A 26898-nucleotide genomic window follows, 5' to 3' on the forward strand; every position below is an offset into this window, starting at 1 on the left:
AAAGGAAAGGTTAGGGGGCTGGCTGGAAAACACGAGCGGGAGAAGAGGGCAGCTTCTCAGAGAGAGCTGGAAGAAGGGCCCCTCGCTCGCCTGGCCACTCAGCAGAGCGGGGTGCGAAACGCTGGGGCAGGCGGCGGGTAGGAGGCCGGAGGCGTCCTCGTTGCCATGGCGCCCATTGCATATGGTGATTGGTGGAGCCGGCTGGGCCGCAGGGGCGCCTGGGAACCGAGCGGGCGCTGCGGCTTTCAAAGCGGCGGCCTCAGGTACAGCAAACGGTCACTTGCCCTCCTCTCTTTCCTTGGAGCCGTTGGCGGGGGCAGGGCCGCCGTGAGTGGGCCGGGCAAGGGAGGCGAGCCCAGAGAGGGAGCCCACCCGCCGCCCGCCCGCCCGCCCCCCCGCCCCTTGCTCCCTTTGGAAAAACGGGGCGCGGGGAGGTGGCCTTGAGAAACGGCCGCAGTTCACTCTCTGGTTCCTCTTCGCAGATCTTTGTCGCCACCATGCCCAATTCCTTGCCCCCGAAGAGCAGGCGGGGAGCAGCTTGTTCCGTTCCACCCTCCCCTGCTAGCTCCGAAGATGAGGGGGCCGGGAAGTCTTCTACTTTCTCCCTCCTCTCCCCAAGTTTCCACCAAAGTTTCCCAAGATTACACCGCAAGGAGCAAGAGGAAGATTCAACATCAGCTAGCAGGGGAATGAGCATCTCTCAGAGGAGTAAACACCATAGGTAATGTGGCTGCCCCGCCCCCTTAATTGCTGTGCTTTCTTTCACCTTTCAGGCTACCCTGTGCTAGCTGTTGGAGGCCTGTTGGGTAATAGATGAAATGAGGGGGCTAAGAGTTTATCAGATTTCTAGTTGGGAAGTGTTCTGCAGACAGAATATAGCTGGAATGATGAGCCAGGAGTAGCACAGGCCATGAGAATGTGTGGCCTGCCTCAGCACGATCTGTAAACCTGACTTCTAATTTTTGCCTGTGTGTGTGCTGTATTGGGAACTGAATGTGCACCATGCTATGCACTAGATAGCATGGGATTGCTTGGAGATTGATTTGTAGAACATAATTTCCTGAAAAGATTGACTTCACTAATCTACACTTGGGGACATGCATCGGAATTTTGGAGACTCCAATTAAACCCCATAACCGGGTTTGATAATCTCTTCATATTTTGTAAATAAGTAGAACTCTGAGTACTTAGTACATATGCCTCTTACAATGTGTAAGGCAGGGGTTCCCTACTTTTTTTGAGCCTTTTGGGTACCCCTGGAATTCTGACACAGGTGGTCAGTTGTGCCACAAAATGGTTGCTACAGGAGGCAGAGGCAGCTATAAAACTACTTCCACAATTTACCTTCAGTCACAGTGAAGATCCTTGCACTGTGATGGTGGCTGCTGCAAAACTACAGTCATTGAAATACCCAATGGAACAGCAGACACCTTGTTTTGCGTATGCCCAGGGTGGCCCTGCCACTTTCTAAAAACACTTAGCATACACCAGGAAGAATGTTGATTGATGTTGTAGGATCCATAAACACAACTTTGGGGAATCCTTTGTGGAAAGATTGCTCAAATGTGATAACAGAAAACGTATTGGTTTCATTTGATGTAAAAACACTGGCTAAATGCACTGCACACTTGTCCAGACACTGCACCAATAAAAAACCAATTCTGCACTTGACCTTATAGATCTAGCATTGCTTGAACAATGGCATCATGTACAGATAGGAGAGATGTAGAAAGTTGGGTGTCCCTCCAGCTTGCTGAAAAAAAATGAGATGATAAGATAAAATGCTGAAATCTTATGAAATGACCTCACAAGATCTTGTCAGCCATTTTTATTGCCTAGGCAACTGCAGACATCACTGATGTGGATTGTGGTTGCCTAGGTAATCCAGAATGGTTACCACAGTTTCATTTTGAAACTAGAAATGAACAGGGGGGACAGAAGTGGTTGGGCAGGAAAGGGAAGATAGAAGATCAGTATGGGAGATGGAAAGAAGCGAAAGAAGAAAAGCCACTGGAACTACCAGGTGATGGGAGGGAAGAATGGAAAGAAGGGAAAATAGCATACCAGGTGGGGAATTGAGAAAGGTATGTGGGAAGGAAAGCAAAGCAAGAGGAGAAGGTACAAAGGGGAGAAAATATGAGAAAAGCATAGGGGAAAAGGAGGGAGATTCTCCCTTTTCATGAGTTCCTGCTTTTTTAAGTACAAAATATAATGTGTAATATGCTTTGGACTTGAATTGGTATTTCTTAGTGCAATGTATATCACGGGGTTCTCATTGGATTTTAAGACAAGAATGAAGCATCTGTTGCACTAAAGATAACTGTATAAATAAATTTGTTATGCTAAAGAGCAATGTATAAATGTGTAGCAACATTTGATTTTAGGTTTATTGATTTTAACCAATAAAATATATTAAAGAGCAACAGATGTAAAAAAGCAATTATATATATACACATACACAAATAGTCTTATTGGGTTAATTGAATTAGTTTAGCTAGCAGTTACATTTGCAAGAACTTTGGTTACATCACAGCAAGCATAGATTACTGGCGAAATCAGTACTGAGCCAGCATTGTGTAGTACTTAGTATCAAACCAAGTTTAAGTTCTCATTCTTCCACAGAAGGTTGCTAGATGACCTTGGGATGATCACTCTGCCTTAGCCCAACTTGTTTTAGAATGTTGTCATCTGTGTTGAGTTAGAAATGTAGGATACAAATCTAAAGCACTGGATCATGGCTATGAAATTGGTGTACTTGGCACCTAATAGCCATATTGCCTTTAATAATACTTGATTGCCCTTTGCCCTCAAATCTATTTATAGAAGTTATAAAAAAACAAACAAACCCTGAGGTGTGTTATGTTTAATTTGAATATTTTTATTATATTAGGATAGGTACTGGAGAGTTACATATTAATCCTGCTTATGGCCTCATAGCTCATTTACTGCATGATAATCTTTTTACTGTTATAAATAGATCGAAGAGTTAGTGGTGTTAGACTGTCTGTAGCAGTAAAAAAGAGTAAGAGTCCAATATCACCTTAAAGACAAACAAAATTAGTGGTAGAGTATGAGTTCTTCAGAAGTGAACAGTGACTCACAATAATTCGTAAAAATAAATTCTTTACCTGTTGGGCTATCAACCTGCCAATATTCTAAGCTGATCATCAGTGACTTTATTCTTTGTGAGAGTATACTTTATAACTCAAGAATGATGATAGTAATACTTGTAAAACATGTTTGATCTTAAAGCCCCTTGGGTAGCCATGTTGGTCTGAAACAATAGAACAAAGTTTGAATCTAGTGGTACCTTTGAAGCCAACAATGTGCATGAACGGACTGATGAAGTTTATTGGTCTTAAAAGTAACACTGGACTGAAACTTTGCTCTAATGTTTGATCAGGAACACAGAGCTTTTCAGCACTCATTAAATGTAGCAAAATCCTTAGGGAGTCATGTTCTGGCCGCTCCACATGACGTCACCAACATCCAGTGTCCAGGCAGCAAACGACTGGCTACATCGTCCATATTAAAGCGCTAGTTGGGGAATCGCATATAGTGGATTCCCCAACCTAAAAAGCACCAGCTAGAGGAGAGCAACCAGCAGGCCACCGACAACAACAAAAAATGTGTGGAGGCAAAGAAGCACTATCTGTGCCTCCAATGTCCCGCCCTCGCACCCAATTCCCTCTCCCTTCTTCCCGGGATGGGATTTTTGTTTTTTTAAGTGAACTGCCTGGAGCAACAAATAGGCATACAAGTGTTCAGGCAAAGCTAAAAAGAATTATTACCCCAAAGTTGTCACACAAAGCATACCTCTCTAAAGTCCCCCCCCCCCACAAAAAAAATCAGGAACATGATTTTTTTTTTTAAGTATCAAGATTTTGTGATTCCATAAGGGATGGCAATAAAAAAGCAGTATACATCTATGATTAGTTGCATAGGCGTTTCAACGGAAAATTATTGAATTAAACTTTTGAAATAGTCGTCTGGATGGCTTAGGCAGAGCCACCTGAAACTCAACCCCTCTGGATGGGTGGATGGGCAGAACCAGGAAGCGTGTTTATCCTTCCTGGACGGGGTGCAGCTTATGGCTGTACCGTCCTCCAGGAATCTTTGATGCCTCCCTATCTATGGAGGTTCAGATCACAAAGGTAGCCCAAGTGGCGTTTTACCATCTTCCCCAAGTGAGGCTACTAGTACCCTACCTGACCCCAGAATACCTGGCCACTGTGATCCATGTAACAGTCACTTCCAGATTAGATTTCTGTAACTTGCTCTATGCTGGACTCCCCTTACCTCTGACCCAGAAATGGCAATTGGTCCAGAATGCAGCTGCTAGGGTCCTTACAAGGTCATCTTGAAGGGCCCACTAGTTACCAGTTAGCTTCCAGATTAGATTTAAGGTATTGGTTCTTACCTTTAAAGCCATTTGCAGCTGGGGCCCCACAAACCTGAGGGACTGCTTGTCTCCCTATGTCCCCAGCAGAGCCCTCTGCCCTATGGGTTTGAATCTGTTGGTCATCCCTGGGAGGCATGCCTGGCCTTGACCAGGACCAGGACCAGGGCCTTTTTGGTCCTGGCCTCAACCTGGTGGAATGAGCTCCTGGATGAGCTGAGGGCCCTGATGGAACTGTCATAGTTCTGCAGGGCCTGTAAAATGGAGCTCTTCCACCAGGCATTTGGTTGAGGAAAATCAGGGTCTCTCCCTATATAGGCCCTATTTGCTGGTCATCTAGACAGGAATTCCCTCCCGGTGGTTGGGGGCTGTGGGTGACTGTGGTCGGGTGTGCAAGGAAAGAAGGGAGGGGAATTGGACTAGTTTTTATCACCAGTTGTATGGGATTATATATTTTCATCTGTTTTATGTGGTTTTATCATTTCTATGTAAACTGCCATGAACTGGCAGGACCCAGGAGTGGTGGTCAACAAATATAACTATAAATAAATAAATAAATAAATAACCAGCTAGTGTGCAGGGCTAGTAATATATTTAATTAATGCATAAATTTATACTTTTTTCTTATACATTTTAGGATTTTAAAAAATAAATCTACTGCTGAATGGACTGGCTGTTTCAATTACGGACTTTCAATTATCACTTTCAGTGTTAAAGAAACTAAAAATACTTTACTGGTTAAAATCAATAAACCTAATATCCGATGTTGCTATGTATTTACATAGTGCTCTTTAGCTCAACAGATGCTTCATTCTTGCCTTGTTATCCTGAAAAGAACCCCATGATATATGTTACACCAAGTAATACCTAATTCAAGATTAAAGCAAGACTAATAGGCCAGGAATCCCTGACATTTTACTTGAGGGTGCCAAAGCATCCACCAACATGGTGCCCACCAAGCATTTTTAGAAAGTGAGCAGAGCTAAATAGGGCTTTTGTTGCTTAAGCATACTGATTTGGCACAGGGAATTTGATTGCCCGGGCAGGTTTTTAAAAAATGCTTCTTTGGCACCCACTGCTATCACAGAACAAGGATCTTCGCAGCATGACTGAAGGTGTGACTATGTTGTAAACTGTCCCACACCCAATTATGGAGAGGGGTGGTCTATAAATATCATCATCATAATAGCACGTGCTGGCAGCTATTTTTTGTCTGGCTGTGGCTGGCATTTGTGGCTGTGCCTGCCATGCTGCATCAGAATTCTAAAGATGTCTTCATGCTAAAAAAAAAACCAAAAACTTGTACTCCTTGTACTAGGTAATGCAGCATATTGAAACCAGGACCTGCCTTGCTGTGTCACAAAGCACCTGCCTACTAAGTTAAACTTTGAACAGTTCTAAGGGTTGTCTACATATAATTTCTAAAGGAAGTCATTTGTTTTATATTTACATGCATGGATTTTAGAATTCTAAAGTTCTGGTCTTGTCTCATCTTGGTTGAAAATTCTTTTCTATTGTTGCCCAGCATATCACTGACAAATAGCAAAACTAGTACTTAGATTGAAAATATTTGTTAACAATCTTTTTCCACCAAGATTTTTAAAAACCAAAGGCAGCATGAGTCAGTAGGATAGAGCAAGCTGAGGGGTTGCTTAATAATTTGGAGTATTTTTCCACTCAGTCGCCCCTCCCTAGTTGCTTTTCACTGTTTGTAGGGAAAGGTATAAGTGCCTGTGTGTTTCTCTTTGTAGAACAATGCATTTTGATATTTGAGGAGGGAGCATTTGCAAGTGCCCACATAGCTTTGAAGGGAAAGTTTAAACATGCCTTTACAGTTCCATCAACCTTAGCTCCTCCATCTGCTTTTCGTTTAAAACAAAAGAGGAAAAGTCATGGAACTTGTCAGTCATTTGTGCAGCTTGGCCCTTGAATTCCAAGGGGTATGAAAATGGCTTGGCAACTTGTAGAATCTACTGCCAGGTAAGCTGAGGGAAAAAGTTTTATTCACACAAGGATTTAGAAGATGTCTGTGTAGTAAAAACTCATCTTAAAATTGTTGAATTATATCTTAACTAGCTGTAAAGCCCGTTGCACACAGGGATGCAATGGGCACTAGAGGGCTCCACCTGCTCCTTTCGGTCACAAGCTGGGCTCCCTCTCGGGAATGGGAGCTCAGCAGGGCTTGGCACCGCAGTGCACCCTGAGGGCAAGGCACAGAGGAGGCGGCAACCTGGCCCCGGCTGTAGCCTCTTGTCGCCAGTGGTACCACCACCATCACAGGACCACCTCCAGTGCCGCCACCTTGGTTCTGTCACCCTCTGTGGCCAGCGGGGGCCGGCCCCTATATGGGATCCTCCAGCCTTGCTAAGTGCCCAGATTGGCTCACATTACAGGGCCGGACAGACCCAGACAGGCTGCACTCTGGAGGCTGTTTCTCTTTTATTTATATAGCCAATATTTAAAGATTCTTTTATTTAAATGATAAATTCCTGAAAAGAACTAGGAAATAGCGTGTAAGAATCTAAACTATCATCACATTTGAACATTAGCCCTACATAGAGCTGAAGAAAATCATCATCACTATATCTAATTCTCAACATGGTAAAGTCGGTGGCGACTTAAATATGGAAAACGGAACAACGATCAGACAACAATCTATCAACCTGAAAAAAGCCTCAATAATTGAAAAAGCAACTATAGCTTTAAGAAATGAATTGCTGGGTAACTACAGTTCTGAAGCCTTCAAACATTTGTTTCAGTCAGTAAAGTCAGGGGAGGGGGCAGGGCCCTTTCCAGGGCTGAGGGAGCATTATAGCCAAGTCCACCAGCAACCACAGGACAACTTGTTAGCAGATGACCTTAGTGATTCACATGGGCCTGGCTGCTGGCTACTGTTCAACAGCAAACAACCCACAAAGCCAGTTTAATATAGTGGTTAGCATTTTAGGCTAGGACCTGGGAGAGACACGTTCAAATGACCACTCTGCCATGGAAGCCCACTGGGTGACTTTGAGCCAGTTACACATTATCAGCCTAACTCCCCGTACTGGGTTATTGGGAGGATACAATGAAGAGGAGAATAGTGTGAGATGCTTTGACTCCATTGTGGAGAAAGGTGAGGTATAAATGAAGTAAAAAATATATAGCTGAAGATGGGGAAGCAGACAAAAACTAGGTGGACTGGCAGATGGGAAGGAGAGCAGATAAATGGAAAGGCTGTGAGAGCTGTCAATGAAGGTGGCCTTGCACACACTTTTATGAATTTTAAACAATTAGCTAGTTAAGCATCTCTGGCTTTTTCAGTCTGTTATATGATGCTGGCTTATTCTGAATCAAACCATCAGTTTATTCTGGTTTAGCCAGAAAACTACCCTGCATGTTCAGAGCTCCAGTGATTTCTACAGCATTTTCAGTGTTTATTGATTTTGGTAATTCCATTTGGTCAAGTAATCTTATGTATAGCCATTATTCTACTTCAGATGTTGTGATTAACATCTAGGTTGTTTACTGGGAAAGCTGACATTGCTTTCTACATTGCTTCTTTGCTACATTGCCATGGCTGGGGCTCCCCCTCAGTGTGGCATTGCGCAGCTGCTGCTGCCAGCGCCCCCCCCCCCAGTGGGCAGCAGGAAGTCAAGGGCACCGGTGGGAAAGCCAGCGGACCAGGGGCTCAGGCGGTAGCGACATCCCTCGGCAAAAGACTACCCCCTCCCCGGGCCTCAGTAAAATTGTCAAGCATTGACCGGTCCCTGGTAATAAAAATGTTGGGAACAATTGTTTAAGAGGATATTTTCTTGGAATATTTTAGAGCTAAAAGCATTCTTACCAATTTAGGAGTGTTTTCAGTGCTGTCAGTTTTTGTCAAGAAGTTTGTTTTATACCCTAGCACCATCAGTAGACTTTTCGCTTAAAAAAAACAAACCTACATTTTTAGACTAGTGTGTGTTCTGGGCTGAGTAGAACTTTACGCCAAACCTGCAATAATATATAAGGAAACCATGCTAGGGTGTGCTTGTACATTCCATTGATTCTGATTACTAAATAAAGGCATCAACAAATCACGAGAACAAATTTTGAGACCAGTGGAACCTTTAAGATGAACAAAGTATTATTCAAGTTTTAAGCTTTCATTTACATGCACAATTCCTCAGATACAATGGAATGGGACTTAAGTACATACAAAGGTAAAGTGCGAGCAGTAAATTAACATACAGCATAATGAATTTACTGTTCACATTATGTATTTTGTTACATTTATATACTGCTGTTCCCAGCACAGCTGGCACATGGTGGCTTTACCTGTAAGTATGGAAAGGTAACTTTCATTTCATTGTATCTGAGGATGTGTGCATGCACACAAAAGTTTATACCTTGAATAAAAACTTTGTTGGTCTTAAAGGTGCAACTGGACTCCAACTTAGTTCTGCTGCTTAAGACTGACATGGCTACCCCGTTGAACAAATCAGATCAGAAGATTGATAAAGCACTTGCTTCTGTCCCATTTACTATAAGAACTACAGTTGCATATCTTCTTTGCTTTGCTGAAGTAATGCATTGGTTTTATATTATGCAGAATTAGTAAAATGAATGTTAACAAACTAGAAACAAATTCAGAGTGTAGCTTAGCTGCAAAGCTTACGCAAAGCTCTCCCACTTGTCTTGGATAGCCAAGTGCCAAATTGCACTTTCTGTCTTCTCTCTGGCATTTTGAGCACAAGAGAGGCAGCTAGGATAGTCCTGTCTGATTGTTTCCAGTATACAACGCATGTTCTCTGTCCTTCACTTGCAGACCGATTTGTTGCTTACCAGCAAAAACAATATGTGGTTAATTATAAAGTTCTCTGCCTGCTGTTTAGCTGTTTAGCTCAAAATAGGAAGGGAGAAAGAAAAAATAACATGCTTCAGCATTCTAGGACAGATGTGTAGACACTGCTGTAACAAAAGAACATTGCGAATACGCTGTAGCAATAGGTGGGGAAAGAGAAATCCAAACCAAACAAGGTATGAGGGTGAGCAAAAGATCCCTGAGTGATTACTGTAAAGTTGTCCTACAAAACACAACAGAAAGATGAGAGCAAAAGTACAGTTCTAAACAAAGTCACATTCATCCTTCTAAGCCTGTTGACTTCATTGGTCTTGGAAGGGTATAACTGCTTAGGATTGGTGAGCAAGAATGGGAAGGGCATTTTGGCAAATTTCAAACTAGACAGCACTAAAAACTGGCATCTTTCATTATCACTGAGGGCAATAAGAATGCAAACTTCACTTGCATATTCAATGACAATTTCAGATGTGAAAAACGTTTGCTAAAATCTAGAAAACAGCACAATTTACTTGTTTGAGAGCTTTCCTTTAAAAAATGTACTGCCATATACTGCTGAGCCTTCGGGGAGGGCGGTATATAAATCTAAATCTAAATAAATAAATATATTGATAGGGTATTCAGCAAGTGTGCTGAAGTCTTTGAAGTGTTCAAAATCTGAGATATTGCAAATATAAATTCGACAAAAGTCCATTCAAATACATGCCACGTAAAAATAGCATTTGATTCTGATTACACTGAAATGCTTTGAAAACAATGAACATGTAGAGCATGCTTATGTACAGAAAATAAGAAAGTTAAAAATTGTGGGTTTTGGACAAAAAGAAGCAGCTAAAATAACCAGGAAAACCTATGTTCTGTGGTCTGGTTAAATTGTGTGTACTGATTTGCAGATTTGCAAATATTTTGGCATATTTTCCACATTGTTTCCCCACTTTAAATAAATGCATAGTTATTGCATAATGAAAATTTATTTTTATTTACATTATTTATATTATTTATAGTCCATGTTTCTTATTGAGACTGCTTTGATTCTTTAATTTTCATTTATCCTTATAAACTTATTTACTTATCTGCTGTTCCATAGTGTCGAGAGCATTAGAAATAAAACACAGCAAAATCAGTCATCTGTGGCAGATAGTCTCTCACCTTGGGAAGAATGGTTCCTTTGCAAAGAAAAAGAGCTACGTGCTCGCTTACAAGCACAAGCTTTGGAGGTGAATACTTCAGATTATTTTCTTTACATTTGACAGCAGGCTATTAGGCACCAAAATACATGTTTTCCTTATTAAGTCTGATAAACAGATTATATTGTTTTTTTACATTTTAGTGGTTGTAAATGCATTTTTATGTAGCTACAGTATGGGGATTCATTAATTTGGTTCTATGTGGATGGTATATATGTACTTTATATTATATTACTATACATTATTAATTAAAATCCAGCAATACACACCCAAAAACATAGATCACAAAGCTGCTTAAAATAAACTTCAGAATAAAAGTATGCTAAAATGTTCTCAAAAGACTGGTTAATTAAAAGCTTAGATGGACAGAAAGATTTTGACCTGGCAACTAAAAAAATAGAGGCATAGTTGTCAGGCAAGCTTCATGAGAAGGGCAACACATAACTGAGGCACCAGTACTGCCACTACCTCTGAAGGCTAAGGCCCCAAGAGCAGGGGTTGTGAAATAGATCTTAACTAGTAGGTTTCACAGTGCAGAAGAAGTTGATCATTTGGATATCCTGGTGGAAGAATACCATTTAGCCTTAAAGATCAGAACCAGATCCTAAAGGTTGCTTTGGTATAGATAACCAAGTTTGTATGACTTCCCCCGTGGAAGGAGAATGAAACATTGAAACCTACCTAAAGATTTCTTCTTGTCAGTGGGCCAAAGCCATCTATTACTCACCCTCCTCCCCCACCCCAAAAAAGAAAGAAGAAGAAAGGAAGATGAAAGAACACCATCAAAGCAGTGCTTGAATATGACTGGGGGTCAGCCTTTGATCTCTCCAACAGAGGGACTCAAACATTTGCATAGCCCTACCAGGAATAAACAGATGCATGACCTTAAGTTTACATGACTTCGCCCACTGTAGAGAAGAAACCTTCGGGTAGGTTGCACTGTTTTGTTTATCAACTCTCTTTATCCCTTGCATAATTCTATACATCTCCATCATGTTCCCCATTAGTTGACTCTTTTCTAAATTGAAAAGTCCCAAACTCCTTAGCCTTTTTTCATAGGAAAAAGGGAGGCATGATCTTTGCATTCTTCCCCTAACAGCATTTTGAACAAGGTGACGTTTCTGGACCATTTCTATGTAGACTGCATTACTGTAATCTTGTCTTGGATGTAATGGATCACTTTGGTCAGATCACACTTTTTTGAGGAACAGCTATAGCTGAGAAGTTTGGGGGCTATAGTTAAATTCTTTTTTTCAAAGGAAGGTCACTTGGGGGATCCAGCCATCAAACTTTTCAACAGTAATGTGATTTCCTCCCTACTATATGAAGCAGAAATATGGGGCTGGGGGAAAGATACGTTTGCCATCTTAGAAAAGGTCCAAAATCTGTTCATTAGAAGAATTTTGGTATTACCAATGGGGTCACTAATAGCTCTCATGATAGCTGAGTTAGGACTGCCTTCTCCGGGTGCTCTGGTAAAGGTAATTATATTAAACTATTGGATTGGATGAAACTTACTCGTAGTGATATAGATTCTCTTGGTAGTAAAGTTTGCTGACTTCCTTGGAATATGATAAAGCCTGCTCCAAATTTCTCAGTCAATTTTGAGTGCAGTACTTGATCCCTGATGATCTGGTATTCAGAAACAATCTTCATGAATGGATTTTCTTATATGGATGCAGTAATCAACTGGAGTGCGATAACTATAGCTGATATAACAACCGAAACTGACAAGAGGCACTACCTGCTGCAGAGGAAATCTGGTGCTCCAGATGTAGGTCAAGATGCAGTGCTAAAAGAAAAAGAAGAGCTGTTTTTTGTTGTTGTTTATTTGTTTGTTTTTGTAACCTGTTTTTCACTACCTGAAGGAATCGCAAAGCAGTTTACAATTGCCTACCTTCCTCTCCCCACAATAGACATGCTGTGAGGTTGGTGAGGCTGAGAGAACTGTGACTGACCCAAGGTCACCCAGCTGGCTGTATGTGGAGGAGTGGGGAATCAGACCTGGTTTTCCAGTTTAGAGGCCACCACTCTTAACCACTACAGCTCTTCAGTCTAATACCTCTAAGCTTTGAATCTGCTCTTACAGGGAAAGTGCAGCCTCTTCCAGGACAGTCTAACTCCATAGTCCTTAAGCAGCTTTGTTATTAACAGCACTTCAGTCTTCTCCGGTTTGAGCCTCAATCATTGGCTTTCATCCATCCCATTACTTTCTTCAAGCACCAATTAACGACTTTCACAGACCCACCAGACTTAGTTGATAGGGAGAAGGAGAACAGGGCATAATTTGCTTATTGGTGGCACCTTACTACAAATATTGCAATGTTATTTAGATGTAAAAAATCTTTTAAAATATGAATGTTTAACAGCTTGACTTCTGTTGGAGTTTGACTTTACAACTGACAAGTAAAAAATTGTTGGCCATTAAATCTGATTACTATTTGTTGGCTCTTTAATATTTGCTTTGACTCACCTGTGAATAACAGTGGCAAGGATACTGTGGACTACATGAGCCTACTGTTGATGAAAAGGGCCTTCTGAAAACCCTTCTTCAACATCTGTCCTGAGTAAATTCTGTGCCTCCCAAGTAACTATTCATGGAATCTGCTTCAAGTAAAATTTAGCACACAAAGGACCCAGATGGGGATATAAAATGTACAAGGCCCAGGGTCCTGTGGAAGTGTTTAGGAATGTGTCTAAGACTCTTCAGATGATAGGTAGCCTATAAATATTCAGAATTCACAAATGTTTATTTACTTTGCACCAGATAGAAATGACAGGAGCAAAATTTCTGCACACTTCCTGTTGGATACCTTTCCCTGTTCCCCTAAGCAATGTTATTCAGAGAAAATGTTGATGCCTTTCAGGGATGGGCAGGTAAAAAAATCATTTACAAGAAGAATACTTTTGATTTAGAACTGTATTTGAGTCTGTGCTTATTGTCAATCAGCTTTTTTCTTTGCTTTTGACCCTAGTGTTTAGGAACCAACTATATTTTTCCCTTTTAATAGGAGCTAAATATGCAAATGGAGAAAAGAAAGGAAAAACAGGAACTTGAAAGGAAAAAAATAGTTGCTGAATTGAAACACAAGGAATGGGTCCGGAAAAAAAACGAAGAGGTGAAAAGGGTGAAGACTTCATTTTCTATATTTGAATATTATTTTGCTTCCCCCCCCCCAATGGCCAGTGGTTTTCCTTTAAACAAGGGAGGTGAAACATAAAGAGCTGCAAAACACACTGCTCGACCTATAGCATCCCTCAGCATACTACACCAATAGGATCATCAGGCTGCATGCATCACTCCAGATCTCTGTGCCCATGTATACACATAGCATCTGTAACTGAATACCACAGCTTTCACTACTAAGTGCACTAGTCTTTCATCTTAGAATACCTGGTATTTTTATTTATTTATTGTATTTTTATACCGCCACTCCCAGCAATGCTGGCTTGTGGCAGTTTACATATAACAGATAAAAACATAACATTTTAAAACATTCTAATCAATAAAAACACTAACCTCAGTTAATCAATAGCATAGTTCCAATCTATAACAATGGCGATATAATAACACTACACATAATGCTTCCCTGAGCCTGGTTTGTGTAAAACGCAGCCTACCAACACTGCTGTTGTCAAAAAGGAGGAGCCAGAGTATTAAGAGGGGACGGACATAGTCTAACACATAGTTCTGACTCTGGGGTTCAGATAAGCCTGATCTTATCACCCCGGGCCTTCTACCCAGCCTCAACCAAATGCTTTGTGGAAGAGCTCTGTTTTGCAGGCTCTGCAGAACCCAGTGAGTTCCAACAGAATGAATTAAAACATAGCAGGGTTGTACTGATGTCATTAATGTTAGCAAAGGTTATGTAAACTTGCATGTGATTTAAAGAACAGATCTTATCTCTTCGAAAGACAAGTTCAGAGGATATTTTCTTCTGCAAAGCAGACTGAAAACACTAATCATGTGGATTCCCAGCCTATTTATATAGGTCAGAAACTTACTGAAACCACAAATTATTCATTTTTATCTCCAACTTGTCCCTAATTATGCAAAGCAAACTTCTCCTGTTTACTGTTGATTATTTTTGGAACAAATACATTTACAGTATTTGCTGGCGTATAAGACTACTTTTCCCCCCTGAAAAATATGCCTCCAAGTGGGGGGGTCGTCTTATACGCCGGGTGCATTTCAGTTGGGATAGACATAGCTGCTAATAGTGGCCTCCCGATGCCCGCCCAGTGCCCATAGTGGCCTCCCAATGCCCGCCCACCTCATTCTACATACCATCCAGTATCGTGCAGTATCCAGTGCGGCCGCGGCGGGTCATCAGCGTGGCTGCGGTGAGCATCAGCAGTGAGACAGGGGTGCCAGCCTTTTTTGCATGACCGGCCTGTTCTGCTCGGCAGGAAGCAGCGGTGCTCCGGCCCGCCCCTTGTGTCTACGCAGAGCTCGCACATGCGCACTTGCACACTAGTGCCGGTCATAGGGAGATGCAGGGGCGGGCCAGAGGCATTGCGGTCATGCTGCGGCCATACAATGGTGACAATGACAGGTACTGTAATGTAATGTAACAAACTATATTTTGAGTGGAAATGTTGGGGGGTTGTCTTGTACGCCCAGTCGTCTTATACGCCGGCAAATACGGTAACTATTGTATATGGAATTAATCATAACAATCATAGACAAACTTTGGTCCAGCATTTTAATACCAGCCCTCTGAAACAAGCATGAGGGATGAGATAAATTTTGTTAGGGCTTGACACTCTTTTGTATTTCAGCTTGAGCTTGGGGTTTCCTTGGACATATTTTGGTGTAGTGCCAGTTTGGTGTAGTGGTTAAGAGTGCGGACTTCTAATCTGACATGCCAGGTTCGTTTCTGCACTCCCCCACATGCAACCAGCTGGGTGACCTTGGGCTCGCCACGGCACTGATAAAACTGTTCTGACCTGGCAGTGATATCAGAGCTCTCTCAGCCTTACCCACCCCACAGGGTGTCTGTTGTGGGGAGAGGAAAAGGAAGGCGACTGTAAGCCGCTTTGAGCCTCCTTCGGGTAGGGAAAAGTGGCATATAAGAACCAACTCTTCTTCAATTTAGGGATAAGGCCCCTTTCCAAGAAAGTGTGAAACCAAACGTTGTAGATGGTTTTCATGAAGCAGTCCATAATTATTGGCAAATGATCACTTAACAAATCAGTTTCTTAATCACAGAGGGAACCTAATTGATGATCAACTAATAAGATTAGGACCCTGCGGGAATTTAAAACAGTTCCACAGGACCTGTATGACTCAGCTGTTCTGCCAGGGCCATCTGGCATCCCTACCTGAGAACCCATCCAACCCAGCTAACCCACTGAACCCTACAATGTTTGGGTTCCCCCCACAATAAGGGTACATATTGAATAAGGATGTGGTTTTTAAATTATTTTAATTGCTTGATCTATTCATTTAATAACTTAGTGTATTGACATGATTTAAATTGTTGTGAAGCAGCCCTGCGCCTGACAGAGAAAGGCAGGATGTAGACATTTATAGTTACTACTAGTTTCAAAGCCCGTTCATAAGAACAGGCTTTGAAAGAGTTTTCCCCATCAGCATCCCAGCTGCTTTCCAGGCCACCGGGAAGTGATGGGGGGGTGGGGGAGACGGAGCGCTTGCCAGGCCGTTGGGAAGCACTCCCTCTCCCCTCCCCCTCCCCTCCCCCCCATGGCTGGATGGCTTCCTGGGGGCCTGGCAAGCACACCCGGGGCCTTCCAGGCCTTTGGGAAGCACCGCCCTCTTCCTCCCCCAAGCGACCCCTCTCCTTCCCCCAAGGCTGTTTGACAATTATTAAGAGGCACCAAATGGATACAATTAGCTGTATGTTGTACAGCTGCAGGTGGAAATGTGGTAGTTACTCAGTGCTCTCAGAATTCTGAAAGTGCTTACAGGTTCAGCAGGGTATCCCTGCTCTACTACTCTGCAATGTTTTATATCCTGCCCCTCCTACTAGCCTGTTCCATGCATATAAATGTATGAGACATGTAACAGAAGTTTATATTTTATTTTTGATCTGAATTAATAGACATTATCATGGTCATGGGTTTATAACACAGAACCATAAAATGTATCAACCCCACCCTAATGCTTGAATTATTTCCAATGTCTGTCAAAAGAGGGGTGGGGATGAAATCATATAAAAGCTCCTATTTTAACAATACCTGTTAACTCAAAGCATATCTTAAAAGCAGTATGTCAATATGGATGAGGCACTGAAGATGAACACTTGTTTTGTGGTCAAGCCATATAACTTAGCTTTCTTTTGTCCTAACAAAACTCTGGATGCATTACCCAGTATTTAATAGCCCTAACGTGACCATTTGTATCTTCAGGCTACCAGAGTGGGTGGGCATAATGCCCTGCTGCCTGTCTGGCATGGCATGCTTGGCAGCATTTTAATCCTTAGCTGTTAAGAAGAAGAAGAGTTGGTTCTTATATGCCGCTTTTCTCTACTCGAATGAGTCTCAAAGTGGCTTACAGTCACCTTCCCTTTCCTAAAGACACAGTGTTTGTGCGTTGCTGGAAAAAGTCATGCTATCTGCTGTAGATCAGTGGAAAAGTCTTGGCTTGGCATTCAGAAGGTTCAAGGATCAATCCTTGACATCTTCACCTAAAAGGATGAGATCCTGGAAAGCCACTGCCAGTCTGAGTAGACAATACTGATCTTGATGGACTGATCTGTCTAATTCATTTTGAGATAATGTATGCTGATTTTCAGGGCCACTTGTGTGGTTATTTAGTTTGCTTTTTTTTTCTTTTAATGGAGTCAATGTATCCACCTGTTCACAGATAACCGCCTCCTGTGGGTGGAGGGAACTGTATTCTCTCTGTTCCTTGCTCCCCCTAGTTACCCCAGATGAATTATTGCAATTCAGTCCTTGCAGTTACTTCTAAAATACTTGATAGCCTTCTGTGTTTAGTCAGTGATTTATCAGGAAATGGAAGAAGCATTCTGCTCTCACTATTCTTACTGTTTGCTAGTATGAACCTTCCTGCAACATGTTTTTAACAAACTTCTGATTTTACTAAAATGTTTATCTATTTTATATAGGAAAAGAGAGCGAAGGAACTTAAGCTCAGTGAAGAGATGGCAGAAAAAGCAGCCAAGGAACTTGAAAAAGCACAATCAAAGGAAAAAGCAAAAGAGGTGTATGAAGAATGGCTAAAGAAAAAGAGATCAGAAGAAGTGTTGAAGAAGAGGGAAGAGAAGGTACATTTTATCCTCTTCTCAATTTATTCATGCATTTATTGAAAACTTTTATATGGTTTCAGAAAAATTGCTGGCATCCAGAGACATCCCACACACCTAAAAGTCCCACATCTGGCCCACTGCTCAACAACTGCACTGGCTCTCAATTGAATTCCGGATCAGACTTAAGGTTTTGGTAATCACCTTTAAGGCCATATGTGTTCTGGGCTCAGTGTATCTGACAGACCACCTCACTGCCTACACCCCCCAAAGAGCTCTGCATTCCACCATTTCCAACTGGCTGGTGATCCCTGGCCCCAAAGAAGCATGCCAGTCCTCAACCAGGGCTAGAGCTTTCTCTGTCATGGCCACTACCTGGTAAAATGAACTACCTGAAGACAACAGGAACCTGCCAGAGCTAGCACTATTTCACAGGGCCTGAAAAATGGAGCTCTTCTGCCAGGCATTTGGTTGAGGCCAACTAAAATAACAACATCTGCTGTTCCCCTAAAAACCTCTCCCATGAACTGAATCCTAAACTGACTAATCTGTGAGATCACAGCAAGTTAATGTTGTCATAGAAAATGTTATAGTACCGTTATCTTCAGTTATAGAAACCACCATTATTGTTGTTTACCTGATGTTGTGAATTGTGCTGTTATTATCCTTATGTTTGGTGTAAATTGCCCTGAGCCTCGAGGAAGAGTGGTATAGAAATTAAATAAATAAATGTGGGGCCAAAATAGCATAAAGTCATGAGTATAAAAATGCCTGTTACATTTGGCTGAAGGTCACAGTAATACATCATGCCTGGCAGAGGCTCATGGGAATTGTAGTCCATGGACATCTGGAGGACCACAGGTTGACTACCCCTGCCCTAGACCATATTCAGATAAACATCTGGGCACAGAAAAATAATTAAGGCTCTCCTCAGTAAACAAAGTACTGACTCCCTTGATGCCACAGATGGCTGTAAAAATGACTGTTATTCGATCATTCTTGGTACCACTGGCAAAAAAATGGAAGAAGTCAAAACATATGCATCGCTGTACCATTCACTATCACCTTGACACCTATAATATCCCATTGGGTTCAGTGAGGTGCGTTATACATTCTTAAATCTGTCCCGTTCAAATCAAGCGAGAACAATCTATTATAGAAGATTAGAATGCGTTAACAAGGTGCTGGAGAGAGGAGATCTTTTCAGAAATTTTGATGAGATTGTCTTTTTTCCTGGTAGGAAAAAGAAAAACAGATGGAAGCTGAATTACAGGAGAAAAAAGAAAAATCGGAGAAGATGTTCAAAGAATGGCTGCAGAATACTAGAAACAAGCCCCGTCCAGCATCAGCTAGCTATGCCTATGCCAATGGGAAACTTACCGGTTTGTTTCTATACTAGACTGACTGATGCAGTATATTGATGTTAAAGAGATTTTAAATGTTCTTGGGTTTGATAAGAAATTGCATCTGTACATGTTAATATGGACAGACTGGAAGAACTACACCCATATCAAAGGGTGTATTTGTTTGTCTATAATTTTATTTAATTGGAGAACTTTTATTTTTGAAATTTTTGAATGTTGATTAACAGACTTCAGTATATATTTCCATGCTGAAGTCTCAGCTGGGCCACTGAGGCCTTGACTGCAGAAGTTTTAGGATTGGAATTTCCCATGAATGGGCATATTTGAGAATAAAGTTAATTAGAAATTCCAGGTAGCTGCTTTGAATGGTGATAAAAAGTGATCTCTAAACCTTACTAACCATGCATTTTACATTCAAATGGGTAGATGTGTTGGTCTGAAGTAGCGCAACAAAATCAGAGTCCAGTAACATCTTTAAGACCAATAAAGATTTATTTTAGGTATGAGTTTTGAGTGCAAGCACTCTTCCTCAGACTATGAACTACCATCATGACAGTGGGAATATAAAGCAAAAGTTAATTCAGTCAAATTAGTAAACTGTCACACGTCCAAATACAGCCATATGATAATTCTTTGCCAAAACAGCCGATCAGTCCCCTTGAATTCAGTTGTAGTTCACAAAAACATAAGAGAAATAAAACTGTATGTCAGTGATCAACAGCTCCCACTCCACCATTTGCTGTTGGCCCCATCTATCTCCCTCCAAGCGTGAAACATTCCTGCAACTATCTCATCACAAGACCAGGGAGTTAAATTCAAAATTCCATTATATATCGCTACCTGCACCTTACAGTCACATTCTCCCAAGCAAAATAAATTGTGAGGAATGTGGATACATGAGTTAAACAAGGTTAGCATCAATAGTGAGATAATAAAAATCTATGTCCTTGTTTAGTCCTGGCTATGTCATAGTTTGGAGTGTTGTAATAACTTGCATTTCTGCAATCTCCATTTCTAGCCTGTTCTTGAAGTTCCTTTGCAATAAAACAGCTACTTTCAGGTCCCTTATTGAATGGAAGGTTGAAATGCTCCCCTACAGGTTTTTCAGTTCTGTGGTTTTTGATGTCAGACCTGTGTCCATTAATCCTTTGACAGAGGGTTTGACCTGTTTGCCCTAGAGAACAGAGGGGCATTGTTGGCATTTGATGGCATATACAATGTTGGAAGATTTACCCAAAACAATGAGCAGTGTTAGAAGATTTACCCAGAACAGTTGTCAAGTGAATAGGCCTGTAATACTAAGGATTCCTTTGGACGCCTTTTAAAAAATTAATGTAATGTTTGCTGCATTCCAGTCCTGTGCTATGAAGTCTGATTTTAGATATAGGCACTGTATGTTTCTTCTTTTCATTGGCAGATCAGTTACATCTTTGAGGGATATTTTGTATAGGAGAGATACATTGGTAGATAGGATTAAACAGCCCTTTCCAGACTTCAGAGAAGTGGTAAAGGGCTGTGAATAGTAACAAAACAAAAATATCCCTATAGAAATCATAATAATCAGTCTCCCCATTCATGTCAAGTAAAAGATGCAATAGTTACTACACTCCTGTTTTGGAATGTTGTATTGTCAGCAGCCCTGCTATTAATTGAGGGTGAATAGCGCTGTTTCTACCCCATGGCCATACCAGAAACCCAACTGAGGTAAGCCAAGGGCTGAAGTCTGCTCCAAGAATGTTGATACTTCCCCAGAAAAGTTATTTTTGCAACAAGTCAGTAGCTCTCGCGGGTCCAGAGATTTTTTTTTCAGCAATGGGTATGCCACTGCCTCTTTTAGCTCTTGGAATTATCTTGTTGAGAAGGAAAAGTTGATTATTTCCCAAAGAGGGGCCCCCATTCCTCCCATCAGTTTTCTTTAGAATCCTCGATGGGTAGGGGTCTAGTGGGCATATGGTTGGCCTCCCTGCTGTAGCATCCATAGCATCAGTTAGCATGAGTCATCTGAGGTTACTTAGTATTCTCTCCAGAGATGGTCAAGGGACCTCTAGTTCTCTCTGTTTGTCTAAGGTTGGAGGGAGGTTACAGCAGTGTCAAGATTTTGTCTGCGAAATGGCTCTCAGATGCCTCACAGCTGGTACCTGATTTTGGCACCCTTCCTCCAGGGCAATGAGAGATCAAACTATCCTAAACAATTGTGCTGGGCGTGCATTAGCAGACATGATGGAAGTTGCGGAAAAGTTGTGTTTTACTGAATTCACTACTTTCAACTGCATTGTATACGATGCTTCTTCGTGAGTCTTCTTCTAAACTTGCTATAGTCATCTCAGTTCCTGTTTCTTCTCACAGAGCTCCTTAGTATACCAGGAGGCTCGCTTGAGATGGGAGCAAACAAAACCATCCACACAAATCAATACAAAATGAGTAGAACAGATCACAAACTAAATAATGACTTACACATGAACACAAAATGTAATATACTGTAGTTTTCACAGAATTCGACTTGGGTTCCAAACCCAGAATTTAAACTCAAAAAGTTCAGCAGAAAGAGTGCCATTTCAGATACTTTTATGCAATTTATCTTTGCTCCCATCTAAATTTCACAAATATCAAAATAAATATAGTCATTACTTCAGTCTCTTGGGGAGTCCTTGTGCCTGTTCGAGAAGGTGGTAGCAAAAGCACAAGAAGAAAACTCCATCTACGCAGCACCCTCCTGGTTTTCATTATTATGGGTGTTTTTACGTTTGTAATGGAAGTGTTTCACACCCAAAATGCATCTATTTTTCTACTGTAAATTTATTTCCTGCCACCTTTCAAGGGACCCTCTTCATTTTGGGTGTATATATTCTTTTTCATTCATTAAATTTTAAGTTAAATCTTGAAATTTAAATGTCATATTTGGTTTTCGTCATGAATTACGTCATGCTTAAGCCGTATTCAAATCAGTGGGCTTCCAGTACATGCAGGGTTAATCTCCCCTTTCCTGACAGAAACATTGTGATGTAGTTTTAACAAAGCAAGTCTGCTGATGTCTGACCATTTCTTTTCTAAAAAGGCTTATAATAAATATAAATTTTCCTGTCATTTACACTGCATTTCCTCCTTAGTTTTTTTTCCTTTTTAAATGTACTACAGTTGTACAAATGTTAATCTAAAATGTTTAGTTGGAGGAGACTGCTGTCCTTTTTAGTATATGAACACTAAGCAGCATACCAGACAGAAAACCAGTTGCTCTTTGGCTTGGTCTGATTATAAATGGTGCTGCATATTTCTTTCATGCTTTGTGTTGAGACATCGTTATTTGCTGACAGCTGCCATCACTTGTCTAAGTAATTTATTAAAAATATTCTTCCCACTTTTGTTCACACAATGGAACATATTCCAGACTTTGTTTTGACCACCCAGATGAAATGCATGTTGAATTCTTTTTCCAGACACAGCAAATTGCCACAGCAAGGGCAGCAAATTCCTGCTGTCATATTTTAGGTATAGCAAACAAGGAATGCTTCCGCTTCTTTGAGGAAGAGTGATAATTTAACAATGATGAAAATAAACTGGCTTTCAACACTGTGATTTTGTGTAGCAAACATAATAATCCTGTAATTATTCCACTAACTTTTTCAAAATCTGGATAATTTCTCTGTAGCTCTGTTTTTAATTTAGTTGTGGATTTTGCGTAACATTTGACAGCATTTATAAATGATGAGGGTTTATAACTATAAATGTTAACTCTATTAAAGTAGCTGCTCCTTTGAAACTGGAAGACTGCCTTTGTTCTGGTGAACTGATAACAGGAAGCATTGCCTTCTCACTTTTATTTCTACAGCAGTGAGGGCCACTGCTTTGTTGAAGAATCAAGGTCTCCTTTTAGTTCTTCCCTATTTGGTAGCTTGTACTTGTAGTTGAGCATGTCAAATCTCCCCAGAATCCAGGCAAACAGCATTTGCTTTTAAAGACTTTTTAATTTTTGCTTTTTCTAAGCTACATTTTTTCCTCCTTGGCAGCAATTTATTGTATACATTATGCAGCTCAAGGTTTGGTTGACCGTTTGTTTGGATTATTTGAAAGAACTACAATTTTTTGTGTTACTTTATAATTAAATAAGGGTAGCTGCAGCATTTTTGTTTTGTAGAGGGAAAAAAAAGTTCCTTTGAAAAAAAAAGATCTTCCATTCATCTAAGCAACAAGTTTGGGGAGTTCATTTAACCTTAGATAGTGGTAGATACAATTAGGCCATACTGTAAAGAACTAGAAACCTGGTATGGATTAAGAAAGTTGTTACTGTTAAGATGAAATTCAAATAAAATTCACAGTGGCATACGGAACACAGTGCAACAGATCTAAAGAATGGCTAGACTGGAATCCAGTAACACCTTAGATCTTGGGGCATAAGCTTTCAGGGGTCAATGTTTCTGTCATCATATACCATGTTGACTTTCAAAGCTCAACTTTCAGAGGATTGGCTCTTGAAAAACCTCATACCCCAAAATCTTACTGTCTGTAAGGTGCTACTGGACACATATCTACTGCAGACCAACACGGCTACCCAGTCAAAAATAATTACTCATGTATAATGCCTACTGTACTATGAAAAAATGATTGTAAAGAGCTACCCCAAAGGAAACAAAATAACTTGGAAATAGACATATTCCAAAGTTTAAATATTTTGATGGACTACTATGTAGAAGTCAGGTTGTCTCTCATTGGCTAAAGAATATTTTTAATGTGTTCCTTTATATGTGCCTTGGGTGAGTGCCAGTAAATCTTAGATAGGCAGATACATTTATTTCAGTCAATGACCAGTACAAAATACAAAACAGTATAACACTATATAAGATTGATTGAGTTTCAGTAAATCTTAGTTCATTCAATATAAAAACAGCTATGAAGATTACAGATCTGTGTTGTAGCCTGACATGGTGCTATCATTCTCATGATACTATCATGTTAAATTTTATTAAGTTCATAAACCTCTTTAAAGCTGTCTGACCCCATGCCCTCCAGGCTGCCTCCCAGAATGGGCCAGTGGCCACCTACTTCCTCCACAAAAGCATCATTTGTTTTACTTAGACCTGGGGTTTCTTGACGGCCATGTGATGGTTTCTCAAATGGGTAGGAGTTAATTAATTTTTAATATATTTTAGCGTGTTAATTATTTATTAGGTGACATGATCATATATGGTCATGTATATCTGCCCTCCCCAAATGACCAATGACGGGCCTGTAAAGAGTGGGAACGGGTGGGACCCCGGATAGGCATGTACACAGCTATGCTTCCCAACCGTATTCTGCACAACTATGCCACTTCTGGGTTTCTTGAAGCCTGAAGTATGCTTCAGGGGTGTCTCAAAAGTAAAAAAGTTGAGAAAGCCTGACTTAGACCATCCAAGAGAGTTATCAAATAAATAGCTTACAGTTAATCAATTTCAATTAAATGAAATTCAAAACAGATAACTTCCCATTTTTAACTGTGCCCACTTTCTGAACTTTTCAGGGTATCCAGATGGAAATGCATATCCAGCTCCAGCCTTTTGCAACCCCATCCCTTGGAAACCAATCGTTGTGCTACCTTCTAAGGAAGAGAAGTATGTTTTAGTGAAGAAAAATAAGAGGCCTATGTCAAGTCATGCATATAAATCTCCACCAGTGCTTTTTCATAAATCCAAGAATAAACTTTATAATGTATCATTGTGCATAAATCAGAGATAGCACAGTGTTCTGTTAGGTATTTTACTATAATTAAGCATGGTATTGTAATTTAATATATATTTTAAGGCCAAAATCTGTAAGCATAATTGTTTTCTTAATGTTAACAAAGGACATGTTTTGGATTTTTCTCTTGTTAAATCAGACAGCTTAGACAAAATAAGTGGCTTTAATATTTAAATGTAATTTTATATGTATTGTGATCCATATCTTAATAAAATTATTCTTTCCTCAGTGTTCTGGATTTTAGATAATATATTTGTGAACAAAGCGCCTAGTGCTCCCATACTAGTCATTGATATAGCTGTGCTTTAGAAGGTTAAAACAATACAATAGAAAGTTAAATTTATTTTCCTGAGCAAAAGGAGAGCAGTTCACTTCTCAATAATGTAAGAATTTTTTCCCCATTTGGTCTCATTGACATCAGTGCAAATGAGCTGTCTTAAGTCCAACTGCACTTGCCTAACAGATTTGAAGAGTGTGATAGTAGAAGAAGATTCTGATGCTACCTCTGTTAAATTGTTTGTGAAATCTTCCTTTATTGTAGTATGGCTCTCTGAAGAATAAACAATAGCTAATTTAGCTGTGTTACAACTTGCCTGTATTACGTTTTCTTGTCATCTAGGCTTGTCTGGAGAATTTAAATATTGTGTTTGAATTTTAAACATGCTTGTTAAAAGTAAGTAATTACAAATGTATGCTTTCTTTTACTTAAAACTAGTGGAAATAATTGAGATTCTGAAAACATTTATTTGCAGTGAACAATGAACATGCATTTTAGTAGCCTCAGAATAGACGTGACATTTTGTTTTATATGACTATTTTTTATTTCTTTATAGAATAAAACAAATTAATTACAAGAAAAAACATTAATGTTATTGTTTTGGAAATATGTGTACTTTGGGATCCATATGCTTCTGTAAATATGTCAGAAGTAAATCTTTCACATTAACCTATTAGTTTCTTAGGAAATTTTCTTCCAAATACAGAGGTTTAGAGGGTATGGATTTGATTCATGCCAAAATTGAGGGAGAGCAAATAACATCCCTGTGCACAAATTGAAAACAAGTATTAATTTCAGTTTGAATTGTAATTATTTTTCTCTGAATGAACATTTAGATATATGTAACTTTCTGTACATTATATACAAGTATGCTTGCTATTTTCATCTCAGACATGTCCAACATAACAAGCAACATTTTTGTATTCTTGGTCGTGTGATTAAAATAGAAGAGTCAACTATCTCTTCAAGAGTACCAAGAAAGTAGGGATATAGGTCTCAAAGGTACATCACATTATATTTGAACCAACCATAATCTGTTTGGAATTCCATAGAGATCCATCTGCTCCTTATTTATTTCATTTTTGTGTGTTTATTGCACCCTTGCCATTTCCTTGTGTTTCTTGTATAATAGTGGACTTTGATAAACTAGAAATTACTTAACTAATGTCTGATAGTTCAGCTTATTTGAATCTCAGAGCAGTTATACAATTATTTATGCTGCCTTTAGCCTGATTGTATCTGTGTGATGTCTTCAGTGATGTTGTTTTTGTCACTCAATTAATGGTATCCATATAAGTGGGTCAACCATATTCCTAGCACTTTGAATGTCTGGCATATGTTAGGCTTCGTGCAGTTGTGTTCTATGGCGTTCTAACAAGGTGATTTAAAAAATAATGTTTAGGACAAGAGAGGTGTGTGCATTTTCTTCTGTTTCCTCAGCTTCACCTCCGTGACTGCCTAATTTCTTCCGTAGCTCATGAACTATCAAATTTTCTGCAACTGTTTGAATACTCTACTGTAGATGAGTACACCAATAGAATGTTTGAAATCAGGTAATGGGCATAGTATATTACCACTGTCCAAGTAGCCATGTAGTCTTATTTGTATCAGAGCAGTTTCCCAGAGTACATAGAGATGCTTCTAAGACTAAGTAGGTTGTGTTTGGTCACTTTTCAGATATAACTTTAATCCATTCTGGAAATATCACTGTATATATTAAGTCGGGATAATTGTGCTCGTTCTCTTAGCTCACTATCTGGTCTTTGTATTTGCAGAGTTTCAGTCTCAACCCAAGTTCGGCTGTTTGGGAACAATGAAGACAAGCACAAGTGAACTTAAGGCTGCTAATTACTAATACTTCTGCATTCCATACCATAACTTGCATGAAATAAAAGGCATAGCAAAGCA

At 40.2% G+C, this 26898-nt stretch overlaps 1 protein-coding gene across 6 annotated transcripts; it reads left to right on the forward strand.

Moving 5' to 3' along the window:
- The first annotated feature begins 112 nt into the window (after window positions 1-112).
- On the forward strand, window positions 113-26898 carry CCDC34 (coiled-coil domain containing 34). 6 transcript variants are annotated; one of them, XM_077321985.1, is made up of 8 exons: window positions 343-721; window positions 10309-10438; window positions 13420-13536; window positions 17500-17658; window positions 18878-19019; window positions 24496-24586; window positions 25333-25386; window positions 26766-26898. In XM_077321985.1, the coding sequence occupies exons 1-7, from the start codon at window positions 498-500 to the stop codon at window positions 25349-25351; spliced, it is 882 nt and encodes a 293-aa protein (XP_077178100.1). In that variant the 5' UTR covers window positions 343-497; the 3' UTR covers window positions 25352-25386; window positions 26766-26898. The 6 variants fall into 6 exon arrangements, with proteins under 6 accessions (XP_077178097.1, XP_077178098.1, XP_077178096.1 ...); XM_077321982.1 differs by lacking the exons at window positions 25333-25386; window positions 26766-26898 and adding an exon at window positions 113-263 and having other exon boundaries at window positions 483-721; window positions 24496-25311; XM_077321984.1 differs by lacking the exon at window positions 25333-25386.

This window comes from Paroedura picta, chromosome 2 (genome assembly GCF_049243985.1).
Source record: "Paroedura picta isolate Pp20150507F chromosome 2, Ppicta_v3.0, whole genome shotgun sequence".
In the NCBI taxonomy this organism is placed as follows: domain Eukaryota; kingdom Metazoa; phylum Chordata; class Lepidosauria; order Squamata; family Gekkonidae; genus Paroedura; species Paroedura picta.

Coding starts and splice junctions, on each gene's coding strand:
- CCDC34 (XM_077321982.1), top strand. CDS start 498: ATGCCCAATTCCTTGCCCCCGAAGAGCAGGCGGGGAGCAGCTTGTTCC. Junction 10,439..13,419: donor TACAAGCACAAGCTTTGGAG/GTGAATACTTCA, acceptor CCCTTTTAATAG/GAGCTAAATATGCAAATGGA. Junction 17,659..18,877: donor TGAAGAAGAGGGAAGAGAAG/GTACATTTTATC, acceptor TTTTCCTGGTAG/GAAAAAGAAAAACAGATGGA.